The 24,970-nt window shown below is 39.3% G+C and overlaps 1 protein-coding gene across 1 annotated transcript in view; it reads right to left on the reverse strand.

Moving 5' to 3' along the window:
• Positions 1-24,748, reverse strand: part of LOC139724815 (tubby-related protein 4-like) — a 105,857-nt gene extending 81,109 nt beyond the window's left edge. Inside the window, exons 1-2 of the mRNA XM_071635939.1 lie at positions 24,588-24,748; positions 1,658-3,038 (exon numbers count right to left, since the gene is read on the reverse strand). Coding sequence (XP_071492040.1) covers positions 1,658-1,909 — 252 coding nt within the window. The 5' untranslated portion in view covers positions 1,910-3,038; positions 24,588-24,748. The remainder of the gene's footprint in view (positions 1-1,657; positions 3,039-24,587) is intronic.
• Positions 24,749-24,970: the final 222 nt, after the last annotated feature.

Genomic DNA, 24,970 nt, shown 5'->3' on the forward strand with positions numbered 1-24,970 from the left:
TTTTCCTGAAATAATCCTTACTCAAAATAAAAATTAGAAAACATTTAACAGCCCAAGAAAAATAGAAAACCTTAATAACATCAGTCTACTGTTAAGAGTTGATTGACTCTCACTCAAGGTGGATAAAAAATATCTACAGACACAGTTTAAGCAATAAAAGGCAATAAAAAAAGGGCAAAACAAGCAAACAATAAACAAAGAAAAGGAAAGTCTATGAATCATTCCCATTATTTACTATTTTATGAAGTCATGTGCTGTCTACCTTTTAATGAGTTCAACGTCATGGAACAATAAATGTTGTTGACTGCACTGGAAACAAAATATTTTGCTTCCACTTTATTAATGGAACTCTCTATACAGATGCAAATACTTTTATATGATCACATTTTATACACATATTCTGGATACCTAATTGGGAACAATATAAATGTGTGTCAAGGATGAAACCTTGTCATATAGAGTTTTACTGTCTCTGTTTTATGCAACTTTTCAATCATCTGGTTGATGATACATGCATCCCTGTATTTAAGGTTGCTTAATATTTCCGGGCAAAAGTTGTAATTTTAGAAAGATGTTTATTACCGGTACTTTAAAGTGGTTAAAGAGTACTGAGTTTTCTGGAATAGATTTTATCATGTTACATTAGGAACTAGAGCATGCGATAATTGTTTCTCTCTTTGTATAACTTTCTGTGATCTTTCCTTCAAACACACACACTTATGTAATTCATGAATTTCCTGGGGGGGGGGGGGGGGGGGTAGTGATAACCACTGAAGAACATTTGTGTTTAGAGAATTAGATGCACTGGTTTAGAGTATTAGATTCACAGTATTTCAGAAGAAATACCGTAGCATGGCAAGATTAAAAGATAGCAGAATTCTTGCTGATGGATCTGTCAAATTGTTACATTGTCGCATGTGTTGTGGTGTATAAATCTCTATCAATTCCAGCAGCCCATATACTGCACAGGAATGTTGGTGAATGTTGTACTCGGCTCCAGAAGGGCCATCCCTGAAACATAAAACCCTCCAGCCAGCGCCAACGTCTGTCTGGCTCCAGTGGAGGAGACACACGAAGCAGACCAGTCGTCCGTTCCGGAAATGGACAAATGCACGACCAGCCAGTGAGTGACCAGCCCAGGGGAATAGTGAACATAACACACAGCAAGAGCTGTATTACAGAAATGATCTATTATGCAAGAGACGAGTGCCGAACTGGTCACACCTCGGTGCTTCTATCCAGGGACCATTCTGTGTCATATTGATTGCTTGAATTAAGTGGTTGTGAATATTCCCTGTAAAATATGGATTGAATATAAAGTATGCAAAGCATACATTTTGCATGTGTGTTGGGAGGGGAGGGGGTGGGGGTGGGGAGGAAGGGGCATGGAATCGATCCTACTGTAGAAAGGACAAAACAGTTGAAATGGAATGTTTTTCATTGTTGATTAAACATGATATTTATTAAAACCCTCAATTTGCGTTCCGACATTAATGACCCTTTCAAACTCGAAATATTTCATTTTATGACATCTTACCAATGCCTTGATGATGGACACTTGCTTGTTCCAATACACATACCATCAGATTTTTTTAAAACAAAAAACAGCGAGAAAAGAAAATATCTTTCCCTTTTTCAAACTAGTAAAGTTACTCACCTCACTATTGTGCCCACGAAGGTTGAAATTTCTGCGGGCAGGGGCCTGGGGGCTCTTTCCACAGTGGCTGGTGGTGTACGTGGCCCCTACGACCCCCTTGACGTTCCCAGTAGCCAGCCATCCCTTGGTGTAGTGCCGTTTGCGGGTGTAGCTTTTGTCCTTTTCGCTCTCGGGCACTGTCCCCTTCCACGACAGCGACAGTATAGTACAGTCACTGCGGGCTGCTGGGTTTTGTTCTAGTACTGCATACATAGTGCAAGTCTCCGCTTTAAACAACAACAACAAAAAATATATAAAAACATTCAAGACAAAAAGAAATTATGTATCCAAGTATATGCTTGCAGGAATTTCTGGACTCAAGCAACACTGAGCTGTTTTGTGAAATCTAAGCTAGGAGTAGCTGCAGTGACTTGAGGAATAATGTAGCTGTATCATCCGCAATTCACAAATTTCCTCCATGGCACGGATTGGGCACATAAACTGATGAGGCTTGCTACGTGGAAAGGTGCCTGAAATTGGCTGGTCATTGTTTCACTGGGTAGAAAGTGTACAGACAGCAGCATGCGTACGATGAGGCACCCGCTTGCCATGTGGTAATTCTACACAGCTCGGCTCTCCCCCCGCCAGCCTGTAAGGCAAACTTATATAATTTCCGCAGCGTGTCAGGAACGGAATGCTTTCCTTCTCTCGTGGGCATAGGTACGTCTTGTTTTTCCAACAATACTTAATCAAACACGCACTGAGCCATTTGTATTTCACTCTGAAACATCACATTAATATCATCCTCTCCTAGAAAGCCAGTGACATCCGAAGCATGAATTTGTCTCGCTGGCTCCGATTCAACTGCAAGACGGAACACAGAGAGGAAGGGGCTGGCGAGCAAAGCACTACCCCCTTCTTGTCTGGGGGATGAATCAATGTTGAAAGAATCCATACAAGATCTCCTCGTGTACGGCAGCTCTCTCCTCAAATTACAGTGATGCACTATATCCACTGGATACCTACTCAAATAGCAGAGCACTACATGCTCCGGCCACACACAAATTTACGAGAAATCGCTCACTTTCGGTGATCAGCTGACCGCACAGGTTTTTTTTTCTTCTTTGCAGGTGACCACCAGTGCGTCACACGTTTTCAAGAAATTCCCCGTGGCGCTCTGTAGCTCTCCCGTTCCCATCCCTTGTCAGCATCGCTGTGTACGCACCGACCGTGGCGAGCCGCTGCTATGAAGCGCCTGACTCATGCACTGGTGGATGAGTCCATCTCGCACTCATCCGCAGGGGTGGGGAGGACAACTTCTCGATCTATCGGAGGGGCAGCAATGCTGACTCACTTGTTATGACGCATGTGCGGCATTGCGCTCGGATCCAGCCACAGGTACCTGCAGAAGAGAAAGAGGAACAGAGCACCATTAATTATTGATATTTTCCTGACACAATTCTGAGATAGAGAAAGGAGGGAGTCCAGAAGATTGAAGCTCAAATTCAATCACTTTAAGCATGACTCATGTCATGCATATTGACTCAATAAAACCAACGTATTGGAAAAAAAAAAAAACAGATCAAATTCCACTCCTAGCTCCTGGAACATTTTTACTTCGATACTTACTGCACTGGCACTTATTGAACAATAAACATTAGCAGAGTGTAATGCTGTTTTTACGACAACCACTATTCCAAGAATTTATACCCCCATTTAATGACAGACTCAATATTTGAAATATGCAATGCTTCTATTAAAAGTAACATGATAACATTCTGGGAATACACACACAAAAAAAAAAGAAAAAAAATGCACCATTCCATACCATTCCATCTTTCTTTCCAGCATGAAATATATTTAACACCCATTCTCTTAAGTTCCATATTCCTTGCAGAAGAGATCAAATCTAAGGCACTTCCATGCGTACAAGATTTACAACAATTTTTTTTTCTATATGATTTTTGATTAGTTCTTTAATGCATACGTTCTCCAGTTTTCACCCTACACCTTATATGAATTTCACATTTTCTACTATGTTGACCTATCATGAATCAAAAGTCACAATCAAATCATTTATCAAATATACAGTTGTATACAATATAAAGTTCATGTGACTTCTGTCAGTCTGGGACAACAACAAAAAAAGATCCCCCCCCCCCCCCGAGAAAAAGATTCAACAACTGATATGAATTGAAAAACAAATAAACACATCTTCCCAACAAAGACAGAGATACCTGGCAGCACCCAACCATATAGATATTCATTGTACATATACGGTATGTTTCATAGTCAGTCAGTACAATGTACAATATGTGGCATACAGAGTTTATTAGCTAAGCATTGGAATAACATTTTGTTGCAGATGAACGAGGGATATCGTTGTTACACAATGAAATTTATGGAATCAATGATATCAAATTCATACTTAATGTCTTCTCAAATCAATTTAAGTGAAGGAAGCTTTGGAGCAATTGAATGGTGCACTTTTAACCAAGCAATGAATATTTTCATATGGCACCCCCCCCCCCCACAAAAAACAAACAACAACAAAACAAAAAGCTCCTCTATTCACAATTCATCCTTTGGTTGGAGTAACATGCCACTCAGCACTGTCAATAGTTCAGTGGCAATCTAATTTTACATGGCAATAAACACAATTTCAGGGAGAGCAATGGCCTTCAATGGTGGATTTTCTTTGTCATAAAACTTGACCCGTGGCAAATGGGCAAACATGGCTGTCAGTAGCTATACAAGAGTAAAACTACAGCACCACAACGTACTTCCACAAAAAAATATTTATAACCACACAGCACATCACTTCAAACTATAGTTGAACTCATTCTCAACAATAACCAGTAAGGGAACTATGCAAGACATGTCGAGACAGACTGTAAACAAAGTCAGATGTTAGAAAGAGAAATCCAGGTCTCATAAAGGTGAAATATGTGTCTATCACGGTCTCGTACACATTTTGTTTATAATGTTTCTCCTCCAGTGAATGCATTACACAAAATCATGCCCCTTGCCACCTGTACCATCACACACAACAGCATTAACACTGTGTACAAAGGGCACAGATAAGAACAGAATGTCAGGTTCTTAAAATGACAAAATTGAAATGAATATAATTATACTCCTGCTCAAATTCTATTCTTATTTAATCATTGGCATTACATTTTGGGGATGCTTGCATTTGTAGCCATTTTTCCATAATCTTTTTGCATACTACATGTAGGCAAGCTTTATTTTGGATGGGCTTGTACTGATGACAGTTCAATCATGGATGTTTTTCTGTTGACTTTGTCTGACAGCTTCTTTGTATTTTGTGTAGTAGTTACTATGGAGAAAGGGCTCTATTGCCTTGGTAATAAATCTGATAAACGTGTCATAAAATTACTCCCTCAAGTTGCTGAAATAGCAGGATAAGTGAGTCAAATGCCCATGATTGAAGTTTCACAAGACTTTAAAATGATTATATTTACTGGTGAAAATGCCATTTGCAAACTCTTTTGGGACAAACCCATGACTAACAGCAACAGGTGAATGAGTAATTGATACAAAATGCTATTACCAAAAAAAACAAAACTAAATAACAATTTCTATAAAGAAAATAGCATGATAATCGATTATCAATTTCTGTGGACAACAATAAAGCCGTGAAATTACAGAGTCTTCTATTCAAAAAAAAAAAAAAAAAGGTTTTGTACTGCTTTACCAGTTCAAATGTTTAGCTTATATAAGTTTACCTGATCTCCCCCACCCTCCACATAATAAAAGCATCTGGAATGGAGACTAGCTTAGCCTCATTTCGTTACAGTACACCACAAGAAGTTTCCTACCTGCTTGATGCACTTTGGTTTGAGGTCATGGGGGGACCGTAAAGAGAAACCCAACACTATGACAGTTTAATTGGCAAAGAGTGATGATCGAGATCAGTAATTGGATCCTGCATAGTTGCCAATTTTATAATAAGCACGGTACAGTTCATTGTACCTGGTAGACAGAAATGACTGGCCACATACAACAATTGTAGCCTACATAACTGCACTTTAAATGTAATCTTTCTGAGCAGACACTTCTCATGACAATGCCAAGGTTGTTTTGTAAAACTGTGTCTGGCAGTATTACAATGTCATGTGTGAACTCCCAGGTGGCACATTACCTTATTTAAGTATTATTACTTTCTTAACCTACTTTTGCTTTTTCTTAATCATATCGTCGCTTGGGTGACAAGACCTTGTATCTCAAATTTTGGTGAAAATGACTTCTTTGGAGTAATGGTCAGATAATCAGTTAAGTGATGTCCTCTCCAAATCTTAGCTGTCTTACCCCCAAAAATGAAGACACCATGGCATGTCAAAGGAAAGGCTTTCCCATTTGATATACGTATGTATAATGCATTGGCGGCCATGTCTTTTTTTGCTCTCCTGAACATTTGTCATTTTGTAGATACGAGGTCTTGTTGCCCCAGCGACGATATACAACGTCTGTAGCAATATCCTCTAGCAGCCAACCAAGCTACAATATATCTCTGGCTGAGTTAATCAACTTTTCCATGTTTTAAACGCGGTTTCAATATCCACTACCAAAACTTGTTTGCAAATGTCTTTTGATCACGTTTATTGAGTTGTTACATGTAAATTGTATGTTTATCAACTCTGTTGTGAGTCGATGGGAGGCCTTGTCATTGCACAGCTCCACTGCCCAGTTTGACCTGAGGGAACAGAGATGTGTATGTACAAATTGTAGCTAGCAGTGCTTGGTGTGGGCAGGTCTGTGCTATTCAAACATGCTTCAAAACAACTTTGCATTTATCAACTCTACAGAAACACCTTTGCAATCGCACTTTTTCATGGTATAAGAAACGCATTCCTTTGAATCTAACAACTGCTCAAAACTGCCTGAAAGTTTTTCTTTTTCTTTTTTTTTCCCCCCAATTCTTAATTCTGCACCAGAAGTGAGTTGATAATGCAGCCATTGATGGGCAACCTGTCTGTTTACAATGTTAAAAACATACATTGTAGTTCAAAAACATAATGTCATTTTGAGGTAGTAATCCCACTGAGGATTTTAAAGGTGCATAGTCCTGGTAGTGTAGAGGGCGCTGTTGATGATACTGCCGATCACCGTTAGCATTGATATGAAGATTACCAAAGTTGAGCTGTCAAACCCAAAGCCATTGTGACATGCTGTCCTAAACAGGAGTAAGCAACTATTAAAAGCACAGTCATGGAACTGCATTCATTGTCTGATGTTTGTATTTATATATTTACACTGTCATCAAACAGACAAGATCATCCATAATACAGTCCTACCCTGTACTTCCAGCATTTCAACAACGACAAAAAATCGCTATCTGGCTGTTAAATTATTTTGTTGATGCTGAACATTGCTTTTGTCCCTTTTCTGTCACTGCTGATGGCATGGCCTTGGGCTATTCAAAGCAACAATCCCTGTGACAGAAATTTCAACCATGAAAGAGGGCCATTCTCATTGCAAAAAATCGCGATATGAAAACTCACAATGTTTCACCTTCGTGTCCACATTGGCAGGTAAACATCGCGAACTAAGCTCCGGTGCTAACAATCGCGATCTTTCATGACGTACTGAGCATGCCCAGTTTACTCCAATCCGGCCTTTGTTTGGGGTCAAGCGGATACTGAAGTCACGTGAGTAATATCGCGATATTTCTGCTGCGTGCATTCCAATTGCAAAACTCCTTGCGAAGTTTCGCTCGAAGTGAGAAAAATCGCACTCCGGCTTGCGATTTTTCGGGCGATGGTTTAGTGAGAGTTGCTAGGCAACTTTCACCGTAACTTCGTGATTTTTCTAATATCGCGAGTTTCATCTGCAATGAGAATGGCCCTCATATTTTACAATTGCATTTATTTATTTTTAATACATTCAATTTTGATATGGACCAAAACTAGTTACAGAATAAGCAGCACAACCACTGTGGTTGAACTGAGATTATACATTTTAATATACACTTGTATATGCTCAGCATACCCATATTGTGAATTCACGAAAAATGAAGAGGAGCAAGAGGGTGTATCAATTTCCATCTCCACATTACCATCACACAAACCAGTGACGGAAGTATATAAATTTATTGCAGCTCAATATTCAACAACGATGCATTATACATTATGGTGAATATCACTTGCAGACAAGAGGCTTTATGGCTGCTTGCCCTGTCTTTTCAATTAGTCATAGGAACAGCTTTCCATGCTCCACTACACATGATACCGCGATGAGACTCAGTATTAGCAATCACACCGTATTTTGTGATTGTAAACACGCTCGCACTCTGCTCACATCAAAAGACTGCCAGCATTCTCACAACCAGCAGTTATCACTTCCCCTTGTCTGCCCTGTGGACAGAACAAATTGATTATTCCTTATTCCTCTGAACGCACCAGCAAAAACATGACCCGAATGCAGCCCGTTGTTTGCTGTAGCAGCGAGCACGCACAGAGGGCAAAGCAAGCCCAAAGCAGAGTAGTCAACACTGATAACAGTTACAGTTGTAAATACACTGCTTTTTAATGACTTGTAACCCCAAATTCATTGGCAATAGTGATTCACATTTAGTGATGGAAAGGCTATTTCACCTCAAGAACTGTGGAACACAACTTTGGCATACAGTATGAAGCTGCCTTGAAGTTGGTACAGGTAGATCCAGTTGTCATTCCGTTAATTAAAATTTGACAAATAAATTGACCAAAAATCTAAAACAAGTGTTCAGAAAATTCAATATTGAGAAATCAGGTTAAACACGACAGAAATGCATAGATTTATGGACAGCAATTTACAATTACCAAGATTTTGAGTAATTGAGCCACTACTATAATATGAGGGATTGGGCACCAAACAGACAACACTCCTGTGTTTACACACATATGCCATGAAATGTGTTCTGAAGACATCCATATCACTTTTATCATTGTGCATATCACGTATACAAATGTGGGTGCATGATAATGCTACAATGAAAAGAGGAGGCATCGGTGCTTTATAAAAACAACTGCAGCTCAGTTAAATAGACTGCAGTCAAAAGTGTGTCAGGAGAGCGGACGACAGGTGGTAGGCTGATATGAGAGAAGAGATGTGCCCGGCACAGCATTCAAGGCAAATGCAATCAATACTATCATTTTTTTCTATTGCAAAAGCCATCCTTGACCAATTTTACGGGGAAAACAAGAATGTTTCTTGTTTTCTTGTTAATAATGATAACCTTAAACACATTAGTAACAAGTTGGGGAATGCATATTTTAAGAAAATATAAATTTTGTGGAATTCTCTTTATAAATTTCCTATATTGTTCTCGAGATGCATGTGACATCATAAACTGCAGTAGTCTTCTCATCCAGCAATGACTGTTCAGAAACTTTAAAAATTCATAACTTTTGAACAGATTTCCTGATTGTCCTCAAACTTTCACTGATCTTTGTTCTTCTCATATTGCTGAAATTCATTTCAATCATCCAATAAAAATATTAAAATATCAAATAAAGAAATTCATTGTGGATTTTTACATTACATACACGATGCTTTTCAAATAAAATCTTTAAGAATACGAAATAGTACACCATAAACAAATACCTGTTACAAGTGTGCAAACCCGTTACATCTAAAAACAAATTGGAAGAAACGTTCGTATGAAATCACTCAATCCATGTGGATAGCATTTAGGTGAACTTGTCCTTTAATGGCTACGACAGCACACATACTGTATATGTGACACCGCGGTGTATGTTTGCAGGAAAGGAGCACATTCTCCGTTTTCCGCGCTCTTCTCTCACCAAATCTCCCCATCTTGCTCTCTCTATCTCTCTCTCCCTTCCTATATCCATCTCTCCTTTGCACTATCTATCATAAAGACATAATATGTTTCTTGCTCACTCTGTCTGTCTGTTTCTCTCTCACTCTCCCTTTCTCTTCTCCCACATCTTACCCCTAGCCAAGATTTCTTCTAGACAGGAAGCTGGAGGCCAAAGAATCTGTCTGAAGGGAGAGAGGATGCAGTCGCTGCTCCTTGGAGCAAAAACATCTATGACACTTGAGAATGATGCCAGCAGAAGTGATATGTACACAACACATTGACTTTTGAACATATCCACAAGATAGAGCTACAGGAGCACAACTAAACAAGAAATAAAGAAATGAAAAGGCTAGGTGTCAAGGCTATATTTTGCTCTCACCTCTAACCTTGCTACAAGTATATTATTCTGGCTCATACAACATAGATCTACAATTTACTCATTTTGTATATTACCATAGTGAAGTCTATCTAGCCAAATACAAATGTACAACTTAAAATTTTTGAAGGTTTCCGTGGCGGTATAGAACATTTGGTAGTAGAAGGGTTTATGGCACAACATAGAGCGTGTTTCTACTGAGAGCACCTCACATCCCTGGCATCGCCACGAATGTTGTCCAACGCAGCACCTCGTATTTTACGACCACTCGAGCTGTTTCTACTGAGCGATAAAATACGAGGTGATGCAAAGGTGACGTGCAAATGCGGCGATTCCGGAAGTCAGGTATTTTTAAAACCCTGCCTGCTTTGCTACAACTGCGTCGGCTATTTTTTGATTAGCCATTTCTCTTCGTCTTCCCATCCAATATACCCCGAACTAACATACTGGTATCCTGCCACTGACTGATGAGAAATCTTTGGAGATCGAGGGTCCAGTTGAGATTTTCTCAAGGCTGCAACATACTAATGTGGTACTCTCGCGATTCTAGTACAATATAAAATGAAATAACGCGGTGTAAAATCAAGTAAGTGATGAGGGCTTAGTAATGCAATAAGTTAGGCTGTTAATCACGCGAACAAGACGATGAATGCCACAATTCACACGTAACGTAACGTATAGGGCCTATAACACATACACAAGCGAGTTGGTACAAACAAAGCATGATGCGAACACGGTCGCTGTGTGTACACACGTATTTTGTACACGTGTCAAAGTGGTGTGTGCGATGAACCAATAAAAAGCTCGGGGAGAAATTCTAGACGTCCGATACACCACGAATTTCGCTACCCGGTGTGTTTCTACTGAGAATCGTCCTTCGCCTCACCACGCATCGACCACCTCAATAGATGGACGACGGAGCACCTCGCATCAGCCGGCATCGGCCACTACCCGATCTGTTTCTACTGAGGAAAAATTTGAGGTGTCACCACGCATCGGCCGGTATCGGCCGGCATCGGCCGGTATCACCACACATCGGCTGGCATCACCTCAAATTTTCGTCGCTCAGTAGAAACACGCTCATATATTCTTTCTTGAATGTGGCCCTGAAAAGGGCCTACCCACTCCTCTGACCTTCCGGCAAGCATGTTCTTGCCATTTTTAACAGAATGATATGAAAAGGCAAGGTGAAAGGCAAGGTGTTGTTTTCTCTTGAAAACGGTTCAAGAACATGCTTGCTGAATCGTCAGGAGTGGTTAGGTCCTTTTCAGGGCCCCATAAATACCTAAGAAAGAATGCATAGTGCTGCGTTAAGCCCTCTACTACTAAATGTATAACTTCTTATCAAATCATGGGTCGGTTCCTGCAGCTTCTTTGCCATACACTCTATTGTATCTCTATCTTTCCCTCTCCCTCTCTCCTTAATATTTTATTCCAGCTCATATTTTCTTGCACCTCATGAAAGAAGAAACACTCCATACTGAAGGCCACAATGTTGCATTATAAATCATGCCTAGACTTGCATGACAGTGTAGCTCACAAGATCTACCTTCATTCAAGACGTGTACACTACAGAGACACCAGAGTCACTATTAAAGGGAAGGGCGCTTCAGGAATACAAGTTGTTATACAATATTATTTCATACTTTTGATCTCAAAATACATGTACTCAAAAAAAAAAAAAAAAAAAAAAAAAAGCTCATGATCCCGGTAAATCGTATTTTGATAAGCCAGACAAGTGTTTTGGTAGAGCTTTCGGATATATTGCTAGCAGATTTGAAATGGTGAAAGATGAATTTTGAGTCCTTCTATACAAGTACTATGTTTTAGCTTTAAATCTGTTTATCCCTTTGTAGGAGTTACCTTGAGTTGGAGCTGCCCTTTCGTTCTTTTGTTTCACACACAATGAAGAGTGAGGCAATGCATGACAATAGACCCTTCACTTCACAAACCTTTCTCTCAAAAAGTAATGTCTCTCAAAAAGTAGAAATAGTCCTACAAGTAACAGTACAAATTATAGTTTATGAATCCCAAATATCTATGTCAAGTGTTTAATGTTGTATAGATGCAATAAATTTTGTATCTAGCTGTGAAGCTTTTCTTTGCCAACAAGGCCTCAACTATAATCTCTTCTTCTTTTGATTTTTGTTTTGTGATGCAAGGGCATGTATCTATAGGCCTATCAAAAAACATACAGTGGACTCCCATTATAATGAAGTCCTCGGGACCGGCAGTTTTCTTTCATTATAGCGAAATTTCGTTTTAACCGTAAAAAAATAAACAATTAAAAAAAAAAAGACAGAGCCGATACTGTTGCGGCCCTGCATTTTTATTTTGTTGTAACCGTAATTTTGTCATACCATATTGTTTTTTAGTGGAAAATTGAGCAAAGAAAATGGGATTCCGTTATTGTTTTAACGGGAGTGCACTGTACTCACACAAGCACATGTCACCACCAGCAAAGGCACAGTATATCAGTGCTTGCAATACGGTACTCTGTCTTGTTGATATGACTGATTGTATTTATCCTTTGCAGAAAGAAAGAAGGGAGTGGAAAAGACAAAAGCCACATGAAAGCATTCTGTCAATGCCATGATTGCACACAACGATTATAATGTGACCTAAGAAAATGCTTTGCATGTTGACTCCAATGCAGAATTCAGTTTTGGCACCTGGTCTGAACTTTTTTGTGCTGTCTTGATGGTAGGTATGTGTGTGTAAAACTACGGTATGATAGTATGTGTGTGTGTGGGGGGGGGGGGGGTGAGAGCATGTAATGTGATGTTTTGCTTCATTTTTACTCAATGAGGAGGGGGGGGGGGGATGAAGAGCACTGATTTCTAGTCACTTGCCCAGCACAATTTTCAACAGGAGTCTGCCACAATTCTCTCTGTTTATTATTACCCACAGTTGGGCATTCCTGTGGTCATATCAAAATTCTGTGTTGATATTGTGCAGCTACAATTGATATTGTAGGTTAAATATGCTTTGCTCATTTGTGTCTACCACTCTAAGTCTCATTAGTTTCCTTGTTGCATGGTAGTCTTTCACAAAACAATTCAACTCATTCAACTTGCACTGAACAGAGCTGGTACACCATTCAATCACAATTCCATCTGTATACGTACACGTAGGCCTACAATACAAGGCAGAGCCAGCTAAAATCAATCCACACTGGCAATTTGTTGATGGGGGAGGATTATAACATGACAACCTTAGCCTCATGTACACCTGTACAACAAAACATAAAGGCAGAATGAGTGGGGGTGAAATAATGGGTTGATATTTACTCCTGAATATACTAGCACACAGTGGATATAGTGAATGCAGCTATATAAAGAGCACACAAATGTAGGACACATTTCTGCGATCAATCACTGACAAGTCATTTTCATGAAATATCACAGAGTCAAGTATTGTCCCATCCCACCAGCAATGATGACAAATATTTCCTCATTTCAAGGAAGCAGACTCCATTGTGAGAGATAAATGGTTCTTTTCCTCACTCAAGCTCCGTTTCCATGAAATAAAAAAAGCCCTTTGTGTGATTTCACTATACAACGCACCCATGACCTCCACAAGAAAGTACTATGGTAACGACGGCGGGGTCACTGAACGTGAACTTCTCCAGGGGTCTGACTCGTGAAAGACGTCACTACTCTGACATTTACGTGACAACTTAGATCTGAGTGATCACAAAAACTGAAGTGAAATTTCTCCGCTGTTTCATACGTGCCCCAACTACAAAAACTGTATGACCGAGTATGGTTATATAATACATCATGGCCATTTGAGATAGTTTACAGCAAAGCCTCGCAAAGAGCTCTGACGTCATGCATTTGTTTCATTCGCCACTGGAGATCATCCGGTGCATCTGCACAGTAAATGATCATTGGCCTGTGTTATACATGTACATGTACTGCACATTGTATGTCGATTCTGAGTGCCGTGGCACCCTCCAAATCTAGATCTTGTGTGAAAATCACAGAGAATCGCGGCGTCTTGGCGGTTTCACTTCACCTCCGCACAGAGGAAACAGCTTCGAGCCATACTCCATCCATTACGCCATGCATCGAAAGCAATGTCAACATTCTGCAAGCGCATTCAGAATATTAGCGTTAAAGTAAGAATGCATTAGGGTTTCAAAGACCCTTTTATGAAATCCTCTACAGAACTTAAATTCAGACTTCAGCATTTACAGATGTACATTGCACTGACTCTCTGGGTGGGGGGGGGGGGGGGGGGAATTCCCCTCCCCCCAAAAAAGAAAAAAGCAACACCAACAACAACCTGAAATCCTTTCAAACACATCATCACTGGTGGTTTAAAACCTCTTCAGCCTATGTACACTTACCCCAACCACCATTTTTCCCCCTCTAGTGCCACAAGGCTAGCAAAGTCTTTTGTGCTCCATGTATGCCGTATAGCAAATTCTCCTCAGCTCTTCAATGCAACATTCTGTGTACAATACTCTTTGAGGACGAGATTCAGGATGTTGTAGGGGATATTGTACATGTGACAGAAAACTGGATGACAGCTCTTTGGCAACTGGTGCCGAAAATGCTGGCCAGCTAAGTACATAGTCTGCAATCGGTTTAGATTATGATACATACATTGTAAGTATCTTTGAAACAGCTACATGTAACCCGTAGGCCTACTTGAAACACAGCAACTCTGCACAAATATTGTCAAGCACTTGAATGCAGTGAACTCTTTGAGTCTTGACTTGTTTCATGTTTTGCAGTTACTCAATTTTAAAACTTAACACAATTGTGTGAGTGTGAGTGTACAATTCTGAATACACTATACACAGAAATATACTGTGATGGTGCTGCACAGAAAAAATTCTCTATCATATCATATCATATCATATCATATCATATATCATATCACATCACATCATATCATATCATATCATATATCATATCATATCACATCATATCATATCATATCATATCATATATCATACATCGTATCGTATCGTATCGTATCGTATCGTATCGTATCGTATCGTATCGTATCGTATCGTATCGTATCGTATCGTATCATATCATATCATATCATATCATATCATATCATATCATATCATATCATATCATATCACATCATATCATATCATATCATATCATATCATATATCATATCATACACCATTGTATCATATCATATCATATCATATCATATCCCTCCCATACCAGGCACTACTGTACCTTGGCCTTTACATTGTACACCGTACATACATGGACAAGGCTGTGATGAACGCACAATTTGTTAAAATGTCTCCAGATCTTGAAAAATCTGAGCTACACATACAAATTTTGTATATGGTCCTACATATATGCAATCAGAGTCTCTCATATTGTGTAAATATGAAGCTAAAATTGTATGAAAACAAAACAAACGAAATATGGTTGAAAATACAAACTGTAGGACCTACATAGATGCTAAATGTAAAAATAAATACATAAATAAATAGATAAATATAAAATCATAAGCCAATGTAATCAATGTTTATTGACAGTGGTGTTAGCATTTTTATACAACACCTATTTAGAATGTAGCTATCCGATTTGGTCGATTGCCCCATCATGTAACATTTAGTGAAAGGTTCTATTGCACGCTCTGGCTGTCTCAGCGTGCAATTTTGGTTCGACCAAAATGTTCTATTGCACGCTCTCTGATGTCACAATAAACAAACCTGTGCCGGCGCGCCACTCAACAATTACAAGCGCACTTACAAGTGCATACTTTTTGTCACACATTTTTTTTAAACAACTTCGTTTCACATACAATGTACATACATTTGTATCGTACACATATCAATATGTACATACGTACGGTGACTGCGACTGTGAGGCTACTCATTCGTCTTTCACGAAAAATGGTTGCCATTTCTGTGCTAAATTCAAGAATCTGTGAGTACCAAATCCGTTGACGTTCGAGGTGTCGTATAAAACAATGGTGTATGGTCTTTACTCATGCAATGGAACGAGATTTCGCACTCGGTGAAAGATGAGCCGCACTATTCAACTCGGCTTCGCCTTGTTGAATAGAGCGCCTTTATCTTTCACCTCGTGCGAAATCTCGTACCACTGCACTCGTGACCATTCACTATTTGTATAACAAACCATTAAGGCATTTTATTCACATGGTAATGTTCACAGAGCCACTGCTAGTACACTAATTTTCCCTGTTTATTCAATGGAAATGAAAACAAAGTTGAAAGTTAAGAAAGTCAATACTCTTGCAGCATTATTTTCAGACCTTTGGCAAGCCATAGTGTTTTATCATGCCTTTGAGGAGTTCAAACATAATTATACAGGTCAGTCAACCAAAGTTTGCCAATTCCTGAAATTGAGTGCCAGCTGCAATGTTAAACAGTATCTTTGATGGTCACATGCTAATTTGCCAGTAGACTAAAAGGAAATAACAAGGAAATGGGGGGGGGGGAGGAGGGTGTCGGGAGGGTTGAAAAATATAGCTCTCTCACTGCTAAACACAAAGTTTATGCTTTGCAAAGACCTGTACATTTCTTCAATGGTACCTACAGACCTAATGTCCAAATTTATTCAATTTCACGGCATCTTTGAATAAGATATATCAGAATGTCTTGATATGTTCTCATGAGCACAAACCAGTAAGACCTTGTCCAATTTAGTTTTACACTCAGGGAATGATAGTACTAGGGAAATTTTATGGTTGACACAGCTGGAATTCTGAGACTGAAAAACACATGCAATGAATTGTAAGGGAAAAAAGGAAGGAAATGAAGCAAAGTGCGCAATTCTGTCATGTATCTTCTGGGAAATTTTGTTCCTGAATGAATACCGTACAAAATGACTCATGAATACTTCAAATACATACTACTCTGCACACTGGACAAGAGTGTTGGCACAGAAGCCATCATGCAACTTATGCATTGCTGCTTCAAAACCCTTCCTATTTTGTACAACTAAAACCACCATCAACAACACCAAAAACAGCAAATCATCCAACTAGGCAAACCTCAGCTCAGTCATCAACGGGAAATCAGGGTTCATCAGAAATCATTATCCTTGTTTTATGCCAACATCAAGCAAAGAGAGTCAAGAACATTTTTATACAGGATTTTAACACAGGTTGCTAAAACGCACCAAAGCTGTCTTCTGAAGTACTGTATACAATAGTAACATGCTGTATAAACATCCCTTGCTGTTTGATTTTTGCTGCGGTTTTGAAGTACCATGATTTGTATTGAAATTGAGAAAATCTGCCTTTATCCATGATAAGGGTTTTATTGTTTAACTATTTGCTTTCTATAAAGCTCATCAAAGAATTTACAATACATGGTTGACTATGTAGGCAAGTGTCCTTGTATCATGCTTGCAGATTCATAAGGCATGGCTACTCTTGGTGAGTGAGACAAATTATCATTATTATTATTATTTTTTTTTTTTTTTTGGGGGGGGGGGCATTTTTAGAGTATCAATGGACAAAGACATGATTGCATTATTCATGTCTATGTAATCTGCAGTTGTTGTTGTTTTCTGGGTCCATTGAACTCTAAAATATTGAGAGATATTCTTCTTTAACATTGAATTGTTAACATCAATTTCTTTTGATGAGCATCGCATAGAATGTAACTGCCCTTCCCACTATAAAACATTCTCCAACTAGCAAGCTGGATGCCTACAATTGTAGCTTTAGAGTTGATACCAATACTTTGAATTTCCAAGCAATCAGCAAAATTACTGCATCGTTATTTCAATTTGGACATTTCATGGCTTCAGAAGAACAAAAGGAATGTTTATATCCAGCTTTCAGTCACAGGGTCAAATCAACATAAGAAGCATAATGATATCATATGAAATTAAGGATAGCACATGTACTTGAACACTGAGTTTCTCTGTATTAAACTGAAAGACTATTTTGCTTCAAGGTGATGAATAAATTAGTAGTACAGTGTACACTCACCACACAGTCAGCAAGAGGGGATTTTACCCAATAATCCTACATGTATAAATGCAAGTTCTACTCAATCATGGATGTACGATGCCAACTGTACAATTATGTTTCTTGGAATTGTGTCATCATTTGCTTTACATTAGGGATGCCTTCTCAATCACAATATCTACATGTACATTGTACAAGGTGATCAGTGTGTCCTACTTCAGTCCCTAGTATTCCTGATGTTCCATGTCACTTTTTTTTTTTCATTTTTTTTTTTTACAATGAATTCTCTGTAACTTCAAAAGGTTAACCCATTACACACCGAATTCTGAGACCTCCATACACTTAATACACAAGTCACCACATTCCCACACGGAACGGGTTGAATGATAATGCTGTACATGTACAGGCTACAAAGAAGAGATCTGTAATGGAGCACAGCAGAGTAACATTCTCTGGGGGTGCCGTTGCTATTACCCTGATTGGAAATGTAGGCTGGCAGATTCCAGGGGTCTGGTGTCAGGTAGTCAAGTCCGTGGGGATTAAGATTCTCAGTCGGTGTTGGTGTCGCTCCTAAGAGCAGAAGGAACAATTATTATGCCAGGGATGCCTCCGGTTCAACGCAAGGCCAGTGCTGGCTTTGAACATGTAGCAAGAGCTCACAGTATACAACTGTGCATGTACATACAAATGTACGTACACATCCCTTGGCTATTACAAGACACCCAATCTATTAAGTACTGCAAACATACATGCAGGCGTATCAGGATCAAATTTGTGCAATCCATTAAGGTGCTCATTGAGGAAAAGTAATCTTCTGGATCTACTGTATGTGGACTTGGATGCTGCACAGGATGCACTGCCAGCGTTTGCAATATATAAAACACCATGGAAGGAGGCAACTTGAAAGAGTGCCTCCCACTTCATCCTACTTCTCTCATGCCTTTGGCCATAAAGCTTCTCAAATCTACAGTTATCTTGTCAACTTGTGTAAACATGCCCAGCATGTGTTTTGGCAGTACGGATGCAGTATTTGCAGTGTTGTCAAATCTGGCAAACCTGAATAACATTGGTTCTAGTGTACAAGTAGTCCTGTCTCAATGTCATCTTGAGATTTCACTGCAGGCAGCAGCAGTTACACAATTCTTGTTGTAATGTGCCATTCTGACATGTTACTGAAAGCTAAGATCCACCAGACTCTATTTCAAATGCATTTTGGATGCCAAGAATTCTGTATCAAAGCACTATCAGACGAATGCATTGTATGATCAAGAGGTGACAGGCTAAGAAAGTGCAAGCCTGCATGCTGTTTTACACGATTTTTTATGATGCCTTTTCACTTTGTTCAGTATTTAATTTTCTTGAAAGCACAGTAATCCTGTGCCTAATTTCTCTGTCTCTCCAATGCTCCCTCGGCATATTTTCTTTGAAACAAAAATACTGGTAGCCTCGACGTATGTAGAGGAAGTCAGTCGAAAAGAAGGATGCTGGTATGCCTAACTGTTAAGTGGTAACTGGTATTAGTGGAACCTATAATTTAATTACTGCATTTGCATTTTTAAGCAACATTCAGTGAACTTGACTTGTTTCTAAAATTTTTAGGACAAGGAATTTCTCCATAGGCCTATATCTTTATATCTTAAAAATACTTGGATACAGCATTGTATATTTTCAGGCTCCTCTACTTAAAAACAGAGCACAAAATTAAAAAAAATTGCCCTACTAGTATTAGATATTCTGCACATTTGAAATATCTTTAGACTACTTGTAACATGCACACCACAATAATTAGTATAATCTAAGGGCTACACTATATTCCAGTTCCATAACTGGCACAAATTCTTCCTCTTCCTTCCAACATGGACAGATGGTGTTGTTGATACACTGTAAGTCCCTCACAATAGGTGGGGGGAGGGTGATGAGTACAGTATCTGTCCTAGAGCAAATTGTATCCTAACATAAAACACTGATATTGCAAACTAATGATAAGTAATCCAAGTTTAAAACACACTTATAGAGATGTGCACTTGGCATTAAAATGCCAAAGAACCAGTTCAGCCTCAGCCACGTACACTGCACATTGTATCAATGATTTGATGTGTACCACTGCTTTTAATTAAATCAAGTCCTACAACTTTTCATTTTTACCTAAATGATAACATACATGTAGGACCTTTACACACTTTTTAAGGTGAATGGGAGATACAATGTACATAGTATTCAGAGACAATGCCTTGCAATATGAACTCAAGAATGTTCAGAATCAATCCTACACTTTTTAGATGGTTCTAATGAGACAGTTTTATCAGCTGCATGTGTACATCTATGTACACTATTCATCAGATTTTTGTTTGTAGTACAATGTAGTACTTAGTAGTATTTAGGCATAAAGTTGGACTCCAAATATACCAGGAAACCGACTCCTTCACCATGGAAAACACACACATTTATGAGGGAGAGAAGCACCTGCAAGCCATGGGTTTGTATGTTGCAGAACCTTGCACGGTATTGAATATGATCAGTAGTTTTCTAACCTCTCTTTTCTTACACAAACCTACATGCACAGAATTTCATACAGAAATTTACCCTAAAATAAAAAACATAAAAGTGAATTTAAAGCTATATTCATTCCATGTAAAGCTGGATGAGCCTGAATGTCAGACTATCTATTTGTTGTAACTGCAGAAAATGTGGTCAGTGGCAGTGCAGCATAATTCTGGTACTGGGTAAATCCCACTTCACCTAAATTTCCCATATCATCCATGTGGACATACCGGTAATGTACGTGTAGCTACCCAGGTAGTTGACAGGAATACCTTGTTAGTACATACATGTATATCCTCTCATGGAAGATTTCCATTTTAATACTAACATAAATAACTCAGGTAATGCAAGGAAACACATTCAGTAGTCAACTATAGACATGATACATACATGTAAGTGTACTAGTAATAATATTGGTGCTAAGCACAATAGGGCCATAATATGCAATCACAGTTTTCTCACTTTGGACAGTTACCTGTACCTCTTAAAGAAAGCTCCAACTGGCTTCAAAATTCACATATTAGTTAGACATCAATAATCAAATAGGTCATACACACAATAGATGATCTTTTCTTAGTCTTTGTTAATTACTGAAGATTAATCTTAAAAAAGTCCTCCCCCCACCCCATACCCAAGTAATGCATTGAAAGAAGTATGTCACGACTTGCGTAAAAAGAAGTTTATGAGTCTGAATTTAAAGACTACCCCAATGTATTTGGTACCAAATTAACAGGTTTTTTCCCCCGGCATCCCTTGCATGTAATTAAGAATAGTGGTTCTTTCTACTGGAGAAAGTTAGAAGAGGTCAGGAGTCATGTTCTAGAAGGAGAGTAATGCTGGCTCATTTAGATGACCTTTTGATGTTTTATAACCCATGTTGTACTGCGATACATGAGGAAACAGGTTATTTTTCTGCTATTTTTGAAAGTACGGTACTTACTTGTGACATACACTACAGTGACTAATGCTACTTGCCGATGTAAGGCCAAGTAATTCTGAGTTTTGAGCCATTTTCAAATGATGAAGAAGAAAAGTTACCCCAAATATTGCTGGATAATGTGTCATGTCATTTTTTCCCTTTTCTTTTCCCTGTTATTATCAAAGGACTTTCTAATGTCCCGAAACTAATCTAACCATAATACAGTGTAGATAAATACAACCCTCACCTACAATGTACTAACTACCCTTCCATGGTCCTTAGATCTATAGACGTTCTAGATCTAGACAGTAGACTATAATCAAACTAGAAAAGTGCTCACTCTGAGAGCGCAGACCTCCGCCAAGCAGCTACTTCCCAGCGATGATCTTGCTCTTTTTTCTCCTCTCCACCACTGGGGAAAAGCTCTTTGGCTCTTTCATAGAGATCAGTGATTTCCACCTATAGGTATAGATCTACATGCTGAAAAATCGCCCGATTTCCCAATATAGAAGCCTTTGTTATGTCATCAAAAACCCTCAGCTGCGCGGCACTCCTTGCCCTAGCAGAAACTAGAGCACTCACTTTTAGTGCGCATTTGAAAACCTAAAAAATGCGCAGCTTGAACTCCCAAGTTCAATGACCCTACCTGCCAAAATATCAACCTTCATAAATTTCCAAATAATTCTTGGATCACTACCAAAATGTAATCATTTGTTACTTGTGTCATTCTCAACCTTTCCTGTAAGTTTCATCCAAATCCATTGATTACTTTTTGAGTTATTTTGCACACAGACAAACAAACAAACTAACAAACCAACAAACCAACGGTAACGACAACATATAACCTCCTCCCTTGGCGGAGGTAATGATAAACCTAACCTTGCTTGCTAAGCGCACGGACTGCGGAAGTACATGTACATGCATGCACTGCGGTAAAGCCCATTTCACAACTTTGCTCTATCTAGAGTATAGTGAATATCAGAGTAGATCTACTTTTGCATGAAGAGCAAAAGCAAGAAGCAGAGCCTGGTCAGAGGGCTCTATTAATTTACCTATTCATTCCATTGTGTATCCATGCATATAACTGCGACCAGCAGCCCCAAACGCGTAGCGTAATGGGGCTGCGGACTGTAGCATTCAGGATCATGACAGGGGTAGTAAATTGCGGATAAATATCAACTTAAAATCGAAAAATTTCTTGAATTTGAAGACTTATAGGTGAAGTTGAAGTGTTGACAACAGGTAACGTGCAACGTTTGGTTCTGCCAATAGTCCCTTTCTGTTCGAATTGATGACTTCATATGACTCGGTCGAGAGGAACCTGGGAGAGCTACACTGAATTGACGGCCAGCGCATGCGCACACATCACATGCGCACAAATTTAAAATCCATTGACCGGATAAGATGTCTGTGTGCGCATGCGCTGGCCGTCACTTCAGTGTACACAATGTACATGTAGCTCTCCCAGGTTCCTCTCGACCGAGTCACATAAGTCATCAATTCGAGCAGAAAGGGACTAATTGGCAGAACCAAATGTTGCACGTTAGGGCCTACCTCTGTCAACACTTCAACTTCACCTGTAAATTAAGTCTTCAAATTGAAGAAATTCTATGATTTTAAGTTGATATTTATCCGTGATACTACCCCTGTCATGATCCTGAATGCTACAGTCCGCAGCCCCATTAGGCCCCCCCCAAAAAAAAGAAAAAATGGTTTGTTTGCCCTTCGCGACCGACCGAAAATCACAGAAATTTCTTGTCGTTTTTTTTTTTTTTTGGGGGGGGGAGGGGCTCTTTCAAGTTTATTTTTTTCCACAAATTTCATCTTCTGCAAATTTGTGAACGGTTTTAAACCCAAAACTATCTATTCTAAGCTAAAGAAAGAATGAAAAAAAAAAGTCTAAAAATGTTTTTTCATCTCATCGACCCGTCGTAATCGTGTTCGCGCAGCGCAACTGCCAAGATGGCTACTTTTGCAGCATCTGTTACCAGCTGTCATGGCACCAAAACTGTTTGGAGTTCAGTTGCCAGCATCCAACTGGAATGTACATTTTTGGAGCTGTTTGCAAAATTTAACAAAGGCTGCATTTATCATCTTTCCCCTGTTTGAAACGGCTTTCAAAAGCTGTTTCCAAAGCCCTTTCCAAAGCCCTTTCCAAAGCCCTTTAGAAACGGCTACCAAAATAGTTGCGTTTATCAACTCATCGCGAACACGAAAACTGGCCTTGTCACTTCACCGCTGCATTGCGCAATTTGACTTAGAGGAGAAGGGGTCATTATACTGTAACCGCAGTACAAAGCCGTTTCAAAAGAGCTTTGTGCTTCAAAGGGCTTCTAGAAACAGGTTTCTGGAAACCTGTTTTTGAAAGCACAAATTTGCGGCTTTCGAAAAGGCTTTCCGACCCCATAATCAAAATAGCTTTGCGTTTATCAACTCGTAAAAATTCCTTGAAAGCCTTTGGGAAAACCCGTTTCTGCCGAAAAAAAAAAATTGACAAACGCAAGTTATAAGTGTCTGTCAGTGAGCGTTTCTGCCTCGCCTACCGCGCCGGGCCCTGGCAAGACGTAAATTTGAATGAATCCCTTGGAGTTTTGAGTGCATTAAACTTGCGCCACATCCTGTACAAAGTTGAACTAGAACTCGAAGTATTGCCAGAAGGATGAGTGTACGAGATGCCCTGCCAAAGATAAGTTACACAATTACATGGGTAAAAGGGGTATTAAAAAATAAAACAAAAAACAAAAAACAAAAAAAAACGACCTACCGACCCTCTTAGTCTTGGGTTTTGACAATTAAGGGCAAACAAATTTTTTTTTTTTTTTTGCCTTACGCTACACGTTTGGGACTGCTGGTCGCAGTAACCATGCATATACAATGTAGAATCTAACGTTAGCTGTAATTAATTGGCTATGACAATCAATGTTTACACAACATGACAAAGATAAAGTAACGTTAGATAAAATTTTATGCGTGAATGCATGCATATTTTCATGCATGGAACAAAAATATATTATCTAAATCAATAAAGTGTAGAACTCTATACTATAAAGGTGTCTGCTTACTATACCACAGAACAGACAAATAAAATGTGATGTATCCACCAATAAGTGGAGTGGAGAAGCTAAAGCTTGCAATGCATTGAGTGAATTCATCAGCAGGGTGTTCATGATTATGATCATGTTCACGAACAACAGCGCGAGTAGTATCGTTACTAATAATACTCGTACAAAGGCCGTTCCACTAATCGCCGCGCCGACGCGAAATATCGTGGATTCTTAAATCGTTATTTAATGCAAGGTCATTGTATGAAACTGGAATGTATGATACTGGACGAATAAGCCATTGCATGTACGTACGTAAATGGGACGTCTCGCACAAACAGTCAATTCAGGAAAAGCAGAAAAGTCGACAGAATTCAGGGCCAACACAAACAAACATTTCCACAGTCGGTCCAGCGTAGTGTTGTAGTGTAGATACGTTGCATGCATTGCATGCGCACTATGCATGCATTGTGATGAAGCCAGCCGCCCGATTCTATAGCTAGATCCTGCAAGCTGCCGAATGAATGGGTCGACGTCGGGGTTCCGATTCCGCACGCACCGTAACCACCACGTACATGTATACGTGTATATTGCGCCGTAGAACGTTCTGTTATTGATGAAGAAACTACGTACTACGACTAGTACTCGTCAATGCAATACAGTACCACGGCACCGTCCACAGCCGTACGCGTACGCAC

This window comes from Diadema antillarum, unplaced genomic scaffold, assembly GCF_040938485.1.
Source record: "Diadema antillarum isolate AM-2024a unplaced genomic scaffold, OU_Dant_1.0 scf00000231, whole genome shotgun sequence".
NCBI lineage: Eukaryota > Metazoa > Echinodermata > Echinoidea > Diadematoida > Diadematidae > Diadema > Diadema antillarum.